The following is a 19,553-nucleotide window of genomic DNA, read 5'->3' as shown; positions in this document are numbered from 1 at the left end:
ACTGTAAAGCACTGGAACAGGTCCTTGTAGCATGATGTCTCCTCTGACTGTAATACCAATTTGCTAAGTCAAATCAGAGCAAATAAAGGTGAACACTCATTGGTGTGGATCTGGAGCTAAAATATAGTCCAGACCAAGTAAGAACAACAGATTTCCTCCCATTAGGACTTCAGTGGTTGATGTTGTATGGCCTCAGTTACTGAAAGTAGATTTGATTTCTGTCGAATGTGGTTGGATTTAAGCATTTCTCTACATAAATAGCTTAGGACATTTCTGCAAGTTCAATAAATGTTATGTGATGAGAGTTGGAATTAAGATTCAAAACATTATTGGGTGGTTTTGGATAAGAAAGATGGGGTTAGGTGATGTTTAATGGAATTGGTTTTGTCTCTGCTTCTTCCCCTCCTCCCCATCTTCATCTAACTTAATTGGGTTATCCCCAATATGTAGTCGTAATTAAATAATATTTTTCACATATTTTAGGGTTGGATTACAGCATCCTTGCTTCCAGTATCACTGGTAATGAAACAGGCCATGAAGATGAACCAGGGTATCCGTGCCCGGTCACTAAAGAAGCTGAAAGAAAAAGGGGATTGATCAATATTTACATGGATCAACAAGAAACAAGGGAAACATTACTATTGTATGATTTAACAATATTATTAATGCACTGTTTATTGCCCTAAAGCATAACTTAGTGAAAATGTGAACTAATAAAGACTAAGACAGGAGATTACATTTCATTTTGTTGTAATTTAAAAAAAAAAAGAATTTGTGTGCACTTAGTTTGGTCAAAACCCAACAAGAAAATCTGCTATTCAGTTGATTTATTATGATAAACATGCATTTAAATTGGAGCACAAAGTTTGTCTCTGCTCTGGCATTCATGTGGGAAGAAATGATTGTTGCCAGATTGCATCACAAGGAAAAACCTGAACCCAATTTAACATTTTGGACTCTAGCTATTTTTAAACTTTCATCATATATTCTCCGCACTGGGTCCATTGGTAAACCTTTACAGTAGTAAAGTACAGGATATGGTTGGGTGTAAAACCAGTCCTGGAAAAGCAGGACATGGAGGACAAACGGTTAAGAGAAGCTGCAATAAAACTGCGACACTAATTGTCTTTTTTAACCAGATACATCCATGATCAACTCTTTTCACTATCTGTTTTAATTACAGAAACTTTGGTGCATTAAAGATGGCCAAAGGAAATGATCTGCCAGTGTATATGATTTAAAATTTTAAAAAATCTTTAACATAAATACTACCTGGTAACTGGAAAATTAGGAGTTAATTGTATAATTGTTCTTTTTGGAAAGTAAATCTTCTGTTTATTCACTTTGCAGTTATTTTTATATTCCACATGGTACACATTTTTACCAGTTCCTCAAAACCATTTTGGCATCTTTGGTGGATTGTGTAACAGCTGAGTATCTAAACCCTGATCTTGGGGGCACCAGTTCCTAGGTGGCAATCCTCAATATTTGTTCCTGCAGTGTGATGCACCCTTACAGTCACAGCTATGCATGGTTACAAAATGAAAATAAACTTTCTGCGGAGGGACATTTTCAAACATAGTCTTAAAAGCCATGGAACTGTGAATCAGAAGAACTGCTGCCTTTGCCATTTCAATCCCACCATTAAGTTTGAAAACATGACATGGTCACTGTCTTCTCGAATCACATGCAAGGACCATTCCCTGGTCAGTCCTAAAGCCTGGTCACATTTCAATTGCCTTTTTTATCACATCTGCCTTAAAAAAAGTACTCAAAACTGCTTCCATTGGCTCTTGCGAAACTTGCCTCTGAGGAAAAAAAATCCCTCCAAATTGACATTGTCGATTGTCTCACCATCTTGCATATTTCACGGTGAATATACTGACAATACATGAATTATAAATCTAAGAATATGATGAAATGTCTATATTTTTGATTGTTTTCTGACTAAGATTCCTTGAATTCTGGCTGATCCTAATAAGCAAGGGGTGACATATATCAGGGAGTAATGGACTGCAGAGGTCATGTTGGCCTGCTAAAACTTATGGAAAACATTTTTAGATTTTCATCTAAGGAAATGCTAGCTGGGATTGCATCTGTAAGTACATGAATGCCTGTAAATTTAAGATGGGTATGCTAATCTGGCACTTGCACCTGTCCTCCCATTTAGTCAGATCAGAGTTGATTTTTTTTTTTGCACCTTCTTGCCACTTTCCTGTTGACTTCCCAAATATGCAAATAAAATCTGTCATTGATGTACTCAGCAATCAATAGCCTCTGAGATAGAGATTTCTAAAGGTTACCATCCTTTAAATGAAGATATTTCTTGACTGTCCTGAACAGACAGACCCCTTATTTTGAGACAGGTTTAGACTCCAGCCAAGAAAGCATCATCCCTGCTGAGCTCTATACCATTTCAGTACAATCATCTCTCAGTTTTCTGGACTTCAGAAAAATTGGCTCAGTGTGCTTAATTTCTCCTCCTATCCCAACAAGGAAAATCATCTGATGAACCTTTACACACCCATGTTTTGAAATGAAATTCTTCCTTTGGGACGATTATCATAACTTCAGCTATTCCCAGAAAGGCCATATGTGTTGAGGGCAAAGAGGGGTCATCAAATATCAGATCAGACTAGGAACATTTTTAAATTTTAAAAAATCCCCAAAATCTCGTCTCTCCTAGTAATTGGAGTACATCACAGGTTGTTATTGGAAGGCATTTTATATAAGTATAATTAAAAGAAAGGTCTGTTTAGGAACAAAGGGCAATCTGTGTAGAGATCCTGCTGACACGGGGCAGGTCTTAAATCACTCAAGAGAAACACCTGCAAGGTCTCCCACCACTGTATTGAAAGGAGGGGGCTGATCATCAAGGTCTCCCACCACTGTATTGAAAGGAGGGGGCTGATCATCAAGGTCTCCCACCACTGTATTGAAAGGAGGGGGCTGATTATCAAGGTCTCCCACCACTGTATTGAAAGGAGGGGGCTGATCATCAAGGTCTCCCACCACTGTATTGAAAGGAGGGGGCTGATCATCTAACCCCTCTTCATGATCAGCCTCTCCCTGCTCAGTCACTCTACATTACCAGCACAGTGGGTCTGGACAATAGATTTGCAGGTACATCCTGGGGAGATGTATAGATTGTGTTATGTGGATGTCCTGAAAGGATAGAGAAGTTGAAGTCTTTATTTTTGCAAAAGTGCCAAGATTGATACAAACTTTCCCAACTGACACAATCTGGAACCACCCCCCCCCCCCCCCCCCCCCCCACTTCTCAGCATAAACTAAACTGGTGGAATCAATTACACCTTGCCTCCTCCTCCCTTTCATTGTTTTCCTCCCTCTTTCCCCCCTACCGGCTCGCATTGAGGTCTGTGTGGGACCGTGGTCCCTGTTTAAGACCAGCTCCTGCTGCACATTCAGAGATCCTCTCCTCCCTCCCCCTCCCCTCCCTCTTTCCCCTTTCACCTGCTTGCATTGAGGTCTGTGTAGGGCAGATGCCACTGTGGTTCCTGTTTAAGATCAGTGTAATAATAATGGGAGAATTTATAAGATTTAGAGTAGGTCACATATATTCACACATTTTAAAACATCTTATTTGAAATATTGAAGATCTCGGAGAATGTAAGCACTGTCATCATAAAATGAATGACCATTATTTGGAACTGGAGACACGATGGCGAGTGGAAGCTCTTCAATGATTTTGCCAGGTTTACCTAAGATAACAACTTGAGAAGAAGAAAGAACTGTTATTTGCTGGAGAAGGTGGGGGGTTTGCAAGACATGAGTCACATGCTCTCTTTAGAGTTTCAGTTGGAAAAGTCGAGTTAACAGCTCAGTCAGTCAGTGTGTGGGACACTGACAAGTAACTGAAAAGTGCAAGCCAGGAAAAAAACTGTTTAAAACTGATGAAAGCAAGTTCCAGAGCAGTAGATGTCTGATGTTTCTCTTGAAATAGAGGAAGGAATGGAACTCTGTGGTAACTTGAAGAAAGAGGTTACCATCTGGAAGACCCTGATGGGGCAAGTTTCATCAGCGAGATCCTGAGGTGACTGATGGTGGTACCTCAGTTGAGGAAATCCTGGAGCAGCAAATATCTCTCTCTGCAACCCCTACAAGAACCTTCCTGAGCAGTAAACATTTACCTTTCAAGCACCAAGCCTGATGAACTTTATACCTGTTAAATTTTGTGCACAGTATGGTGATTGCCTGCAATCAGAAAACTTGTAAGAAGTGAGATTGAACTGTGAACCAAGGAACTTTTCTTAAATCCACACACACACACGTGTGCTAAGAATTAGAAGGGGGTAATTTGGGCTAGTATAGAGTTTAGTATAAGTACTGAGTTAAGTTAAAGTTTGATTCTATTTTCATGTTTGAAGTTTATTAAAAATAACTTGTTTTGAAAGCCACTTCTCTTGGTGAATGTCGATTGCTGCTGGGTTTTGGGGTCCTTTGGGCTCGTAACACCAGCCCCTGCTGCACATTCAGAGCTCCTCTCGTTTCCTCCCTTCCTCTTTCCCTCTCGCCTGTTCGCATTGAGGGCTGTGTGGGGCAGATGCCACCGCGGACCCTGTTTAACACCAGCCCCTGCTGCACGTTCCGAGCCCCCCCCCCCCCCCCACCTTTCTTCCCTCCCTCCCCTTCTCCCCGCCCCCTTTCTTCCCTCCCTCCCATTCTCCCCCCCTTTCTCCCCTTCCTCCCTTTCCTCCCTCCCTCCCCTCCCCCCCCACCCCTCTCATCCCCTCCCCTCACCTGCTCGCATTGAGGTCTGTTGGGGAAGACGCCACCGCGGACCCTGTTCCGAGCGGGTGCCGGGTAGGAACGATTGATCAGGGCCTTGCGATGCTGGGACCGGCCGGACTTAGGACGGTGGCACAGCACAGGTCGGACCGTGAGGTTGGTACAACCCGAAATTGGGAGGAGGGTCTCGGGTGGGGGCGGAATGTGTCGCCCCAGTGAAAAGGTCTCCCACCACTGTATGAAAGGAGGGGGCTGATCATCAAGGTTTCCCACCACTGTATGAAAGGAGGGGGCTGATCATCAAGGTTTCCCACCACTGTATGAAAGGAGGGGGCTGATCATCAAGGTTTCCCACCACTGTATGAAAGGAGGGGGCTGATCATCAAGGTTTCCCACCACTGTATGAAAGGAGGGGGCTGATCATTAAGGTCTCCAACCACTGTATGAAAGGAGGGGGCTGATCATCAAGGTCTCCCACCACTGTATTGAAAGGAGGGGGCTGATCATCAAGGTTTCCCACCACTGTATGAAAGGAGGGGGCTGATCATCAAGGTTTCCCACCACTGTATGAAAGGAGGGGGCTGATCATCAAGGTTTCCCACCACTGTATGAAAGGAGGGGGCTGATCATCAAGGTTTCCCACCACTGTATGAAAGGAGGGGGCTGATCATTAAGGTCTCCAACCACTGTATGAAAGGAGGGGGCTGATCATCAAGGTCTCCCACCACTGTATGAAAGCAGGGGGCTGATCATCAAGGTTTCCCACCACTGTATGAAAGGAGGGGGCTGATCATCAAGGTTTCCCACCACTGTATGAAAGGAGGGGGCTGATCATCAAGGTTTCCCACCACTGTATGAAAGGAGGGGGCTGATCATCAAGGTCTCCCACCACTGTATTGAAAGGAGGGGGCTGATCATCAAGGTTTCCCACCACTGTATGAAAGGAGGGGGCTGATCATCAAGGTTTCCCACCACTGTATGAAAGGAGGGGGCTGATCATTAAGGTCTCCAACCACTGTATGAAAGGAGGGGGCTGATCATCAAGGTCTCCCACCACTGTATGAAAGCAGGGGGCTGATCATCAAGGTTTCCCACCACTGTATGAAAGGAGGGGGCTGATCATAAGGTCTCCCACCACTGTATGAAAGCAGGGGGCTGATCATCAAGGTCTCCCACCACTGTATGAAAGGAGGGGGCTGATCATCAAGGTCTCCCACCACTGTATTGAAAGGAGGGGGCTGATCATCAAGGTCTCCCACCACTGTATTGAAAGGAGGGGGCTGATCATCAAGGTTTCCCACCACTGTATGAAAGGAGGGGGCTGATCATCAAGGTTTCCCACCACTGTATGAAAGGAGGGGGCTGATCATTAAGGTCTCCAACCACTGTATGAAAGGAGGGGGCTGATCATCAAGGTCTCCCACCACTGTATGAAAGCAGGGGGCTGATCATCAAGGTTTCCCACCACTGTATGAAAGGAGGGGGCTGATCATAAGGTCTCCCACCACTGTATGAAAGCAGGGGGCTGATCATCAAGGTCTCCCACCACTGTATGAAAGGAGGGGGCTGATCATCAAGGTCTCCCACCACTGTATTGAAAGGAGGGGGCTGATCATCAAGGTCTCCCACCACTGTATTGAAAGGAGGGGGCTGATCATCAAGGTCTCCCACCACTGTATGAAAGCAGGGGGCTGATCATCAAGGTCTCCCACCACTGTATTGAAAGCAGGGGGCTGATCATCAAGGTCTCCCACCACTGTATGAAAGCAGGTGGCTGATCATCAAGGTCTCCCACCACTGTATGAAAGGAGGGGGCTGATCATCAAGGTCTCCCACCACTGTATTGAAAGGAGGGGGCTGATCATCAAGGTCTCCCACCACTGTATGAAAGGAGGGGGCTGATCATCTATTTCCTTGTGTTACGTTCTTTCCCAAAGCGGCCAGAGCCAGGCCCCTCGATACAGCAAGCGGACGGATCCCTCGTCCCACGTTACTTTAAGCTCCCGAAAGATCCTCCCTTCCTCACCCGCAGCACATTCAATACCAACAAAAAATCTGCTCCGTCCAGCTCAGGGACCACCTGAGGTGAGAGCGGCTAGAGAAATGGTCTGCCCCGTGATAAACAGGTGCCTCATTCCCCCTCCCTTTCCACCATCGTTAAAGAAAAGCACCCGAGGTGATGGTGAATCCGCTGAATTGATCAAGTTAAAAATTATGAGGCAAATAGGCGAGCAAACACCTAAACCAGAAACCTCAATTTCCGGCCTTTTTAAATAAGGGAGCTTCTTACTTAGTTCGTACTGAATAAAATGTATTAAATGCCTCTATTTGTATCTTCAGTCGTGACTGAAACTTGCTTCATTCTGAAATAGGTCTTTGCATTGATTTGTGTGCATAATTTTTCAAAATGTCTATATTTTTTTAAAGAACAACTACTAATTCTGGATATGGTGTAAACAAAACTGCTGACTCATTTGGTAGCAGTCTTCATCCAGTCTATTGTGAACCTTTTTGAATTGGGATGTGGGTCTTCAGAATCTTTAAAATGGATAAATTAATGGGCACTGGCAAAATCAGGGGCTGGTACTGAAGCCCGATTGCCTATTCTGGTCTCCAGTTTTAACTTTTTTTTTGTCTTTCATCCACAAAAGATGGATGTTCAACCATAAGTGACTCATCGATGAGATAGGAAGAGTTTTCTAAATTGCTACTTGTGCTGAATTTGGTTATGAGATTAAAGACTGTGCGTGTGCGCGTGCCACAGAGAATTTATTGTCATACACATATGTACGATAAATGCACTGAAATTCATTTTTGTTTGCTGCAGCTAAAATACATTAATAAATAATAAGTATAAATTAAATGACCATGAGAAAACGAAGATAATTAATATAAAAGGATCGATAAACATTCATTTTTACAGTTAATGCAAAAAGTAAAGTGATGTTACAATGGAGTAATGTTCTGGTGAGAGTAATTTGGGAAGGCTCAAAAGCCTGATAGCAATGGGAAAAAGTCAGTTCTTAAACCTGGAGGAACCTTCTGTTTGAAGACAGCAGTGAGAAGAGAGCTTTACTAGAATGATGCGGATCATTTATGATGGTGGCTGCTTTCTTGAGGCAGTGACTCGTGAGGGCTATAGGCATTATGATGGATTTAGCTAGATTTACTACTTTCTGCAGCATTCCTGAGTACTCTGGTTTCCAGCGCCCAGACAGTGTCCTGCGTCTGAGAGTTTTGAAGCAGACTTGAAGCAACTTTTGACAATAAAGTTGCACTGGTTGTTAGCTTTAGAATGGATTCCAAAACAGTGGCTGCAGATTGGGATGCTTGAAGTCAATAGTAAAGAAAATGCCAGAATCTATTTTAATAATAGTGTAATAATGGTGTAATAAAGAACCTGGAAAATAATAGGAATTATTAAGATTCAATGTGAGTTAATTTATAATCTATTAGATTGTTTTTGACATTTTGTTTATCAGGATAGATAAAAGAAAACCAGATCATGTATATTTGGACTTTTAGAAGGCATATGCTAAAGTATCTTACAAGAGATTGTTAAACAAAATGGTACAAGAGGTCATATATTCACAGGGACTAATAAATGGACTGAAAATGAGAAGTAGAAATCATTTTTTACTTGAGAAGCAGTGACTGTTGGGTTCCTCCAGGGATTGGTGTGGGGGATTGGAGAGTCCTTGCTGCTCACAATCTACATCAATTATTTGGATGAGATGAGATTGAAAAAGGGATTCACAAGGATGTTAGCAGGACTGGAGGGCTTGAATTAACAGGAAAAATTGGAGAGGCTTGGATATTTTGGACTGTTTTCCTTGGAGTATGGAAGGCTGAAAGCCATGAGAGGCATAGATAAGGTGATTGTAGTCTTTTCCCCAGGATATGGGAGTCTAAATCTGGAGGGCACAGGATTAAGATGAGAAGGGAAAGATTAAAAAGGGACTTGAGTTGCAACTTTTTTTTACACAAAGTGTGATACATGTATGGAATATGCTTCTGGGGAAATAGTAGAGGCAGGTTCAATTATATTTAAAAGACATTTGGACAGATGCATGGATAGAGAAGATTTAGATGGACATGGGCCAAACACAGGCCACAGGCCAACTGAAATAACTTGGATAGGAAGCTTGGCATGAACAAGTTGGACTGAAAGACCTGTTTCTGATGAGCAAAGCTTGACAACTTTTTGAGAAGGTTAATTGGTGGCACTGTGGACTATGATGAAAATGCAGGGAGACTTCAGGGGGGTTTATGCAGCCAAATGTATTGACGAGGGCATAGCAAATAGAATATAATATTGGAGAAATACAAGGTCATCCACATTAGTAGAAAATAAACAGAAAGGTGGAGGATTATTTTTAAATCATGAGAAATTAATTGGAGTTCAATGTGGATGTGCAGCTGCCTGAAGCACTGAAAGTTAATGTGCCCGCTTACACGAGCATTTAGGAAGACATTCAATAATTTTACCTTTATTAAAAAAGGATTTGAAACTAAGAGTAGAGCCATCTTTTCCCAATTATGTTGGATGCTGGTAGGACCACAATGGAATATAATGCATTGGTTTGGACTCCCTATCCAAGCAAGGATGTATCTGCAATAACGTGCAGTGGAGAGCTGTCAGATTTATTCCAGTGAGGGCAAATTTGTTGAATGAGGATAAATAACTAAATTAGGCCTGTACACTTTTGACCTCTTGCACTCAATGTTTACAAAACCAAGGAGATGGTTGTGGAGTTCAGAATTAGCAGAGGAGAGGGTCAAGAACTTCAAATTCCATTGTGTCAATATCTCCAAGAATCTATTGTGGGGTCTCCATGTTGATGCAATCATGAAGAAGGCTCACCATTGGCTATACTTTGTGAGGGGTTTGGCGAGATTTGGTAAGGCATCAAAGACTTGAAAATTACAGGTGTACCATGGAGTGCCTTCTGACTGGTTGCACCATTGTCTGGTCTGGAGGTGCCAATGCAAAGGATAGGGAAAAAAAAACTTCAGAGTTGTTAACATCACGGGCATCACTCCATCGAGAACATCTGGAAGGATGTCCTCAGGGACCTCCACCACCCAGGCCATGTCCTTTTCACAATGGATAAAGGTACAGGAGCCTGAAGACAAGCACCGAGCAGCACAAACCCAGCTTCTTTCCCTCTGCCATCAGATTTCTGAATGGTCAATGAAACAAATACTACCTCACTTATTATTTAAACAAAAAAAAAACCCCTTCACTCTGCGGTAACTCCCAAAAAAAAATGGGTGTGAGATAACTCACACGTAGCAGATGACTTTCAGAAAATAGTGCCTATCCAATTCTCTCCCCCAACTCTCACTTCATCTTAAACTAACATCATCATTATTTAATATCCCTTTTTTTTGAAAAAAAGCATTAGAAAAAAAAGGACAACTCTTCTTTTAATCAGCTCCAACTGCCGAGTCACCATTACGACCATTCCTTCTTGGAGCACGGCTCTTTTCTTCCATCTCTTGTCTCCTTGGAGATCGCGGCGGACTATATATCTGTTGAAACTGAGTGATTGGCAGCTCTTGAGCAAATGCTATAGCTTCCTTTGGAGAATCAAAGAACTTTGGTTGGTAACCATCTTGAAAAACCTTCAAAACAGCTGGATATCTAAAGGTTGCCTTATAACCTTTCTTCCACAACAACTCTTTAGCAGGGTTGAATTCCCGTCGTTGGAACATAACCTCTTGACTCAAATCCGCATAGAAGAAAGTTCGATTATTTTGAATCATCAAGGGTGATTTTCTCTGTTGTGCATTTCTAATAGCCACTCGTAAAATTATTTCTCTGTCATAATAATTCAAGCAACGAACCAAAACAGGTCTTGGACTTTGACCTGAAATAGGTCTTCTACGCAAAGCTCTGTGAGCACGTTCCAGTGTTATACCTTCCGGGAAATGTTCTTGACCCAGCACCTGCGGAATCCATTCAGTAAAAAATTTTCTTGGGTCTGGCCCCTCCATACCTTCCGGCAAACCAATAATCTTTATATTGTTCCATCTGGATTGGTTTTCCAAATAATCAATCTTTTTCACCAAATTTTTATTTTGAGTTTGTAAGTCTTCAACCATTTTGGTCACATAAAGAACTTGATCCCGTATTTCGTCTATATCTTCTTCACACGAATTAAATTTATCTCTCTCTTCAAGCTTAAAAGCTCCAAACTCAGCCATCTGTTGAGAATGTATTTTCACCAGGGTATTAAACCTAGTACCAAGTTCAGTCATAATCTTGGATAATCCCTGCATTGTATAAGATAATTTAGATTCAAGGTTGACAAGAATCTTTTCAATTGGAAGAGATTCTGGCTCAACAGATTCCTGCTTCTTCTGCATAACCAAAGGATCTTCTGTTCCTTCCTTCATTCTGGTTGCCTTCCTTGTAGTATGACTGCGTGTGGAAACCCCAGCCACAGCCTCTCCAGCAATGACTATTAAGTTCTCCCAGTACATCAAGTTGTATAGGTTCTTCCATCTCAAGAGGTGCAGTTTGCAGCGCCACCACTACAGTTGACAAATGCCTTTCCCCAGCCGGTGTTTCAGCTGGTAATACTTCAGCTGATGATACTACAAGCGGTTCATTCATAACATTGCCATCAGATGCTACTGCGCATGTGCGAACCTGAGTAACTCTTTGTTCTAAAGGCTGTTTGGCGCCCTCTTTAGGGGGCTCTACCGATGTAACATAGAGCTCTGCATCCGAACACTGTACCTCTCTCCCAGGATCCATTTCACGCTGAGTCCCGGTGCCTTTTCTATAGGTAGGCTCCAAAACTTGAACTTTTGGAAAATGTAGTTTTTTGATGATCTGTTGACATGTTTTTTTTTGCTCTTTTTCACCAATTGTACCATCAGAAGTTAAATTAACAGCACTGAAGTTATCTAAACTTTTAAAGAATTTTAACGGGCATTTCTAGACAAAACAATAAGATAGAGTCAGGAGAGGACTGGAAGGCACGTCTGATCCTTACGCCATCTTGCCACACCCCCCATACTACCTCACTTTATTCTAATTTCTTGTATTTTTTAAAAAAATGCAATTTATAGCAATATTTGCACTAATACTGCCACAAAACAATGATTTTTATGACAATAAATTTCAGTAAAATGAAAATTGAGTATGACAAATTTCTTATTGGGATGGACAAAGTAGAAGCAGAGTCAGTTTCCTCTGTCAAACAGTATCAGGGTTTTAAAACAAGGACCAGATATTAGGATAATTATGAAAGGAAAGAAAGCTTTCTTCCATGATTTGAGACTCTCTATCACTGCAACCATTTCTCAAAATTTAATCCATTATGGTCTTTGCAATTCTCCAGTTTTGGTCATTTGCCTAATGGCGCTTCTAATCATTGCACTAATTGTGTCCATGGCTTAATTTGCTTTCCTTACTTATTCAAACTGGCAGACAAGTGTGTGCAGATGCACGTCTCTACTTCCAGATGCTTACATCATTGTTCCAGTTTTGTTCAATAGTCAATCTGTTGGATTTTTCATGATATTTATGAAATTATTTCCATCCTTCTGATGTGATTTTGTACTTTAGAGTGCTATGAAAGTGAAGAAGTGACATAAACAACATTTATGGCAGACAAAAGACAGCGGTCAAGAGTGCAGGGCTCATGGGCAAGCCACAGTAAGAATGCAGCAACCACATTTCAAGGTATGAGAGCAACATATTTTTTTTTTCTGGAAAATTCATTTATTGTAACTGAAGGATAAAATTAGGATTGGTGAAATTCTGGGGAATCAAAGAGTATTTAAATATTGGAATGAAAGAGGGAATTGTAGTGTGACAAAAATGATTGATTACATAATATGAGTTTCACTCTATCTGTTCCTGCTTTCATGTTCTTGGACCACCTTCAGTCAGTGCATTTAATTCAAAAATAAGATGTATGGAATCGTAATATAAACGAATCTTGATGTGCTACAATGAAATTCTGCTCACAGCACATTAGGATGTATGGCACAGCTGCTGTGATGAGGGTTATGCTGCATGCGGGCAGCATGCTAGTATATTGGATTATGAGTGGGTTGCTCAAATCTGCATTGAACGTAGAACAGTGCAGCACAGAAATAGGCCATTTTGCCACTATCTCTGCACCGACCATGATTCCAATCCAACCAATCCCATCTGTCTGCACATTATCTGCATCAAAATACTTTCTGCCTGTTCACTTTGTCTGTCCAAATGCCTCCTCAATTGCTATTGTATCTCTTTCCACCATCTACATAGTTTGTTTGAAGCACCTACCACACCCTGTGTAAAAACAAAAAAAAACTTGCCAAGTCAATCACCTTTAAATATTCTCCCTCTCACCTTAAGCCTATACCCTCAAGCATATGATATTTCCACCATGGAGAAAAAGACTAAGCCTATCTATACCTCTTAAAGTTGACATACAGTAAAACTCTGATTAATCGAAAAATAGATTATCTGTTATCTGAAATTTTTTGGACCCGGAAGTGACGTCTGTTCAGCTCCAAATTTTTTTTTTGGATAAGAAATCCTCATTTATCTGAGATATTTTGAAGCCGAAATGATGCCACAGGTTGAAATAAAAATTGGAATTTTGAAAAAATCTTCTGAGTAGAATTTTGAGTTTTTGGTGTTGGATTTATCTTATTTTATTTAGGTTGTTTTTTGATCAGAATTAAACATTATTTCATGCTTAAAAAGCCTTCACTTGTTGGTATTTGAACACTGTTACCAGTGATTTGCTGTTGCTTCTGGGCTGCTTGTAAAAAAATGACGTGTTACCTGAAAATATTTTTTTTAATCTGAAATAGGCCCAGTCCCGACCATTTTGAATAATCAGAGTTTTACTGTACTTCTCAAACTCTGATGCTGCAGAAGCTTCTGCTGAATTTCTGAATAATCTTCCTCAATTCCCCAAAATACAAGATGCATCGCAACTCTGCAGGAAATACAATGAGCAGGCTCTGCTGCAGTCCTTGTGACAAAGACACTCCAATGGTTTGTTCGGCACACAGATATCAAGGATTTATTTTTGACAACATGAGAAACTGCCCTCCTCTGTCCTTTTCATAAGATTTAATCGCCATCCAATTTAAACTCGGGTTGAGCAATGGAATATGTTATTGATATTGCTATCAAGTGACATTCACTCATCAGTGGATTATGTTGTGTGAATGTCACTTGATAGCAACTTCCTTGCCTCAGTCATATCTAATCCTTTCAGAATTTGATCTGTGCCTATAAGAGGTAATGCCCTCCCATTACAGGGCATTGAGGGGATGAGACCAAGGGAAAGCCCCTCAAACGTCAGAGAAGGAGACACGACAAGTGGCACTGTGGTGGTAACAGGGTATTTAGAGAACAAATACAGTACATTGATAAGAAGGTATCGATCCACTTAGGATCTCTTAGTTCTGGATATCAACACATCCTGGCCCAAACATGAACCAATGAGCTGAGTTTCAGAGACAGGTGAAAATTGACATTTGAACATCTTAATCAAAAGGATATCACCGTTAATCAGAAACTTAATTGGTGCTTAAAACTGGGCTTCAACAAACGTTCAAGGGCAGAATATGCTTCACTTCCTGGCAGAGCGATGCCATTATACCATCTACAAGATATATCAGTACCTCTTCACTTGTTAGAATGAGCGCTGCACCAGCAGCACTTGTGCACCTTCAAACGGTCCAGGATAAAACAGCACACGCAAGTGATATCCCATCAACCACCCTCAATATTCATACCTTCCACCACCATCCCACAGCAAGTGCATTGTGTATAATCTACTTCTTATTTGTTTCCACTGCTCTAAGGATACCTCCTGAATTCACAATCTCTGGTGACAGAGGACAAGAGTAGCAGATGCTACATTTGCATTCCTCTGTGTGCACTACTTTGATGTTATGCATCTATTTTCTAACATCTCAGTTTCAACTGGTCGTATCTTGGTTTTCCCATTGAATTAACTTGTTTTTTACTTGGATTACTGGGGAAGATTAGTTAAAGGGCAAAAATCCTGGAGGAACTCAGCAGGTCTCACAGCGTCTATAGGAGGTAAAGATATATTACAAGCGTTTCAGGCCTGAATCCTTCTTCAAGGTATGAGCAAAAAGCAGGAAGGCATCTAAATTAAAAGGGGTAGGGGAGAAGGGAAAAAAAGGCAGGGAGAGGAGCACAGACCAACAGACAAGATTTTCAGATTTACGATTTCTTGTCAGAGTACATGCAGGGACGTGCTTAGCCTTCCCCTGTTCCATGACAAGTGGTGAGTGCTGGGTGTTAACTTTTATTCTTATATTTCTTAGCTTGGTACTGTAATACTCCCCATCATTGTCTTTTGAAATTACCACATTGTTACTCGTAACAAAATCAATATCTCAACCTTTGATGTGCTGAACAAAATGTATATTTTCAGCATATTGGTACTTTTTGTTGTAAAATTATTTCCAATGTTCAGTATTTTATATTTTTGCTATTCAATTTATTTTAATTGATAACATTTGAAATAGGATGAGTTTCTGTTTTATATTTTGCAGTCTTGCGTATTTGTTTAGGACATGAAATCGGAAAGTTTCGACCACATTTCATTAATATGGGACATAAATAAAAATAAACTTTCAATTTAAAAGTTAAAAGAACTAGCTGAAGAATTCGGTCAAGGCTTTTTTTTTGGATTTCACGCCATGCGTCTGTGTATTTACTTGTTGCCTCTCTAAGGCCATTGATAATTGCAGAGTATGTCCAGATGAGGGCAGCAAGTGCATGGCTCCACAAACAACAAAAAAATGGCGAATGATATTGTTGTATCATTCAATGGTGCTCATTATGGGTAAAAACCAAGCACTGCTGTGCCTAAACAAATTATTCTTGGTGTGGTTAATGTTTTGGTGTTATTTTATGTCAAGAAGTGAGAGATAGCCTATCTCATCACATTTTACTTTTTTGTTGCTATGCACTTTCCTCAGTTGAGTGTCCCTTTGACCTCTACAATGTCTATTGTCAAAAATATCTGTTCCTCCCAGGATTCCACTCAAACTTCTCTTGATCAATGTGTGACTATTCAAAGCCATTAAGGCAAATTTTCTTCTTTCTATTATTTTGTTGCTCAGTACTTTCCACATCTCTAAAATTCAGAGACTGTTCACCTCAATTTGAATGAAGTATTGTGGATGTAAAAACTTTGTTCAGTATGCAAGGACTTCATAAACAAGCATTATTTTTAATAATAGTATTGTTTCTCTTTATTAAAACAAAACGATCTTAAATAGTCTATAGAATAGAGAGTAACAGTCATGATTTCTCAGAAGATAATTTCTCCCTTACAATTGTTGAAAGGGTACTGGTGAGGCTGCACCTGGAGTACTGTATTTAGTTCTGGCCTCCTTACTTGAGAAAGAAAATACTAGCTTTGGAAACAGTGCAGTAGTGATTGACCAGGTTGATTCTAGAGATGAGGTTAGCCTGACGAGAGATAGAGTTGCCTGTGACTATACTCAGTGGAATGAGTATGAATTACGGATGAATTAGAGGGGCTCTTATGGACAAAATTTTTTAAACTAAAAATATACTTTATTCACAATAAATTATTTACAGAGAAGAAAACCATTCAAAGCTTTTATGCCCATAATATCAGTCATATCTATACCTTCTTATCAATGTACTGTATTTGTTCTCTAAACACCCTATTACCACCACAGTGCCACTTGTCGTGTCTCCTTCTCTGACGTTTGAGGGGCCTTCCCTTGGTCTCATCCCCTCAATGCCCTGTAATGGGAGGCCATTACCTCTTATAGACACAGATCAAATTCTGAAAGGATTAGATATGACTGAGGCAAGGAAGTTGTTTCTCCTGGTAGGTGAGGAGTAGGGGACATAGCCTCAAGATTTGTGGGAGTAGATTTAGGATGGAAATGAGCAGTAATTGCTTTTCCCCGGGAGCAATGAATCTGTGAGTGTGGCCTCATTTAAGTCAAAGTTTGATGTTTTTTTGCATAGTGAAGGAAATAAGGGTTATGGGGAAAAGGCTAGAAGGTGGAGCTATGACCGAGGTCTGATAAGGCCATTGGATAGCAGAGCAGGCTCAACAGGCCTGATGGTCTAGAAGGTGGAGCTATGTCCAAGGTCTGATCAGGCCATTGGATGGCAGAGCAGGCTCAACAGGCCCGATGGTCTACTCCTGCTCCTATATCTTGCATCCTTATGAAAGTGGTTCAACATTTTTCCATTGCAGTACATAAAGAGCATTTTAAGGGAGTGAAGTACATAGTAAGCAGGGGAAAAAAAACAAAGTGGGAGTGAACTATAAAATAGTTAATGCACTGTCACATTTCAGAATATTTCCTGCCTCAATTGACATCTTCCACAAAAACAGATGTTCAGTATGCCCAAAGAATTTATAGTCTGTGGTTATCACAATAATTGAATTGAACCTTTTCTTTAAAGAAAATGAATGTGCTTGGTGATAACTTTGTGATTATAATGCTTACGTTGAAATATTGTCCTCTATGAATTTTATCTAAAAGGAAACTTTTTATTTTTCAAATACTGCAATGCTGGGAAATCCTTTATCTTTTTTTGTGTGTGCAGATGCTAATTTAAATATGATATGGAGAAAAAATTTATATTTGTGATGAATACATTTTAAAATGTAGTGTGATCTACTTTTAGCTGGTAGACGTACTTCAGAGAATATTGCTCGAACACATTGGCCACGAAAAGAACAAGCTGCAGCTAATGGGCAATTTGTCTTTCAAGATCCAACTGAGGTAATACAAAGAATGGAATGTTTTTAAGTGTCTGATTCAATCTAGTGGAATACATTGGGTCCAAATTTTACAGGCAACATTAACGTACAAATAGATGATATACCTAATGTCCAAAGAGCTGAAGTTTACATGTGCCTTCCAAGAGAAAAGATCATCTTTATATTTGCTTGATACAAACCATCTGCATTGATTCCACAAGTAAACCATATGATGAAGAAATCTACATCTCCATAAAACAGGATGATTGTTGCAAATGGAGTAAAATGTATTGAGAAGCTGTTAAGGTATTGCACTATAAAATGTTCAGTCCAGTTAAACATTTCTCTTTCTCAAAGTACAATGTCTCATTATCTCCAGATGTATTCAATACTTTATTTCTTTGTACACATTGTTGGGAAACATTGATTTATATGTTGCCCAATTATTATATTATTAAGTGTTGCATATCTTCATTTGAACATTTAGTTTTTTAACCATTTTTTTGTTGCTTCATCAAATTAAAACATGTCTACAAGACAAGAATCCATGTGGGATATTGTTGTGTTTGAGAAAATATCAGGTTCAGTGAGTTCACAAAGAGACGAGTGTGGACGCAAGTGTTACAATCAAAGGCAGCTTTATTGAATACATGGGAGACAAACAGGGGAATATGTCAAATGATACATAATTACTCTACTACTATACAACTATATAGACATTCATATTGGACCCACGTTGAACTCTGATACCAGTGGCCACCTATCTTCTACACGCTCACCCACATGTACTCACTTCACAGACGAGGACTTTTAAACACACTCCCGATTCCTTGTACCATGGTGGTGTGGCTTTGAGCAAACACTGATCTATCACAGTACTACGGCTCAGCTTAAATGTAGTGAACACCTTACCCATGACTTCTCCAGTGATGTTCACAGTAGAGACCTGTCTTAGAGCAATGTCCAGGGCTTGGACATCTGGAGAGAGTAATGTGCTTTGCATCAATGTTTTTTTTTAAGTGTTCTGAGCTGGGCGTCTGGCCAGTGATGACACTGAGTAAATCAACGGCAAGGTGTGCCATAATGGGTGGCCAGAGTTCAACCTTGATTGGCAAATGATGCAACTTCTGAATAAGTTTCAGACCGAGAGGACAGGTGACCCTCTACAATCCACATATAATTTTTTTAAAAATTTAGACATACAGCACAGTAACAGACCATTTTGGGCCACAATATCATAATACATAAAAGGCTTGGTGGTTAGAATTGTTTGCAAAATAACTATAAACATAGCTTATTGGCCAAAACTATTAAAAATGAAAGATTCTTGAGCTCCTTGACCAAGCATGCCATGAAATTACTTCAGGAAAAGGACCCAGTGGATCTTTGTCCAGGTTCATTCCAAAACACTGTGATTTTTTTTTCAGGTGTTGCCAGGGATACTTAGTGAGATGCTATGACAAAATTTGATCACCCATCCATTGGATATCAATGTGAGGCTTCAAGAAGGCAGTCAACTTCATAAAGGGCCCCCATCACACTGGTCACAATCACGTCTTGCTTCTACTTTTGGGAAGATGTAGAGCACCTTTACATTCAAAAAAAGTTTTTAAATAGCAGCTATCAGGCTCTTGAACATCCCCTTATTGCCCTAACCATAAACTGCTCCAGGACCACCAAAAAATCTGTCAGTACTATTGAAATGCCATTTTTTTTCTTACACTAGCTGTGAATATTTATTTATCTATCCTTTATTTATTTATTACTAGCAGGATACCCAGCATTGCCCGGGAAATAAAACACTCAGTTGTTGACTCCATGCCTGTTCCTTACCTGTCTGGAGGCCTGAGCACTGAGACGGACATATTGCTGCTGTTCTGTTTCCTGCTGCCTGCTCCTTGCATGTCTGGAGGCATCAACAGTGAGGGGCTTATGAAGAGCTTCTGCCAATGTTGCTTCGCTTTTTTTTGGGCCCATATTGAACTGGGTTTGTTTTTATTCTGAATGTGCATTGATGCGCAGCACTGTAATTGATTGAGG

The 19,553-nt window shown here is 40.5% G+C and overlaps 2 protein-coding genes and 1 long non-coding RNA gene across 9 annotated transcripts in view; 2 read left to right on the top strand and 1 right to left on the bottom strand.

Annotated features, from left to right (window-relative positions):
* Window positions 1–731, top strand: part of hsd17b12a (hydroxysteroid (17-beta) dehydrogenase 12a) — a 108,150-nt gene extending 107,419 nt beyond the window's left edge. For all 6 annotated transcript variants that reach the window (XM_069905729.1, XM_069905720.1, XM_069905735.1 and 3 more), the window contains one exon: window positions 484–731. In XM_069905729.1, coding sequence (XP_069761830.1) covers window positions 484–597 — 114 coding nt within the window. In that variant the 3' untranslated portion in view covers window positions 598–731. The remainder of the gene's footprint in view (window positions 1–483) is intronic.
* LOC138746997 (uncharacterized) overlaps window positions 1–4,844 on the bottom strand; it is a 41,198-nt gene extending 36,354 nt beyond the window's left edge. Inside the window, exon 1 of the long non-coding RNA XR_011347227.1 lies at window positions 4,762–4,844. This is a non-coding gene — a long non-coding RNA (uncharacterized lncRNA). The remainder of the gene's footprint in view (window positions 1–4,761) is intronic.
* The window catches only part of alkbh3 (alkB homolog 3, alpha-ketoglutarate dependent dioxygenase), a 41,529-nt gene continuing 26,716 nt past the window's right edge, over window positions 4,741–19,553 (top strand). Inside the window, exons 1-3 of one of the 2 annotated variants that reach the window (XM_069905778.1) lie at window positions 4,741–4,905; window positions 12,332–12,448; window positions 17,438–17,535. In XM_069905778.1, coding sequence (XP_069761879.1) covers window positions 12,370–12,448; window positions 17,438–17,535 — 177 coding nt within the window. In that variant the 5' untranslated portion in view covers window positions 4,741–4,905; window positions 12,332–12,369. Of the gene's footprint in view, window positions 4,906–12,331; window positions 12,449–17,437; window positions 17,536–19,553 lie in introns of those variants that run through there. The other variant, XM_069905788.1, reaches the window with a different exon arrangement.

This window comes from Narcine bancroftii, chromosome 1, assembly GCF_036971445.1.
Source record: "Narcine bancroftii isolate sNarBan1 chromosome 1, sNarBan1.hap1, whole genome shotgun sequence".
Classification (NCBI taxonomy): Eukaryota; Metazoa; Chordata; class Chondrichthyes; order Torpediniformes; family Narcinidae; genus Narcine; species Narcine bancroftii.
The sequence above is the reverse complement of the archived record's forward strand: the minus strand, read 5'-3'. Positions and strand labels throughout refer to the sequence as shown.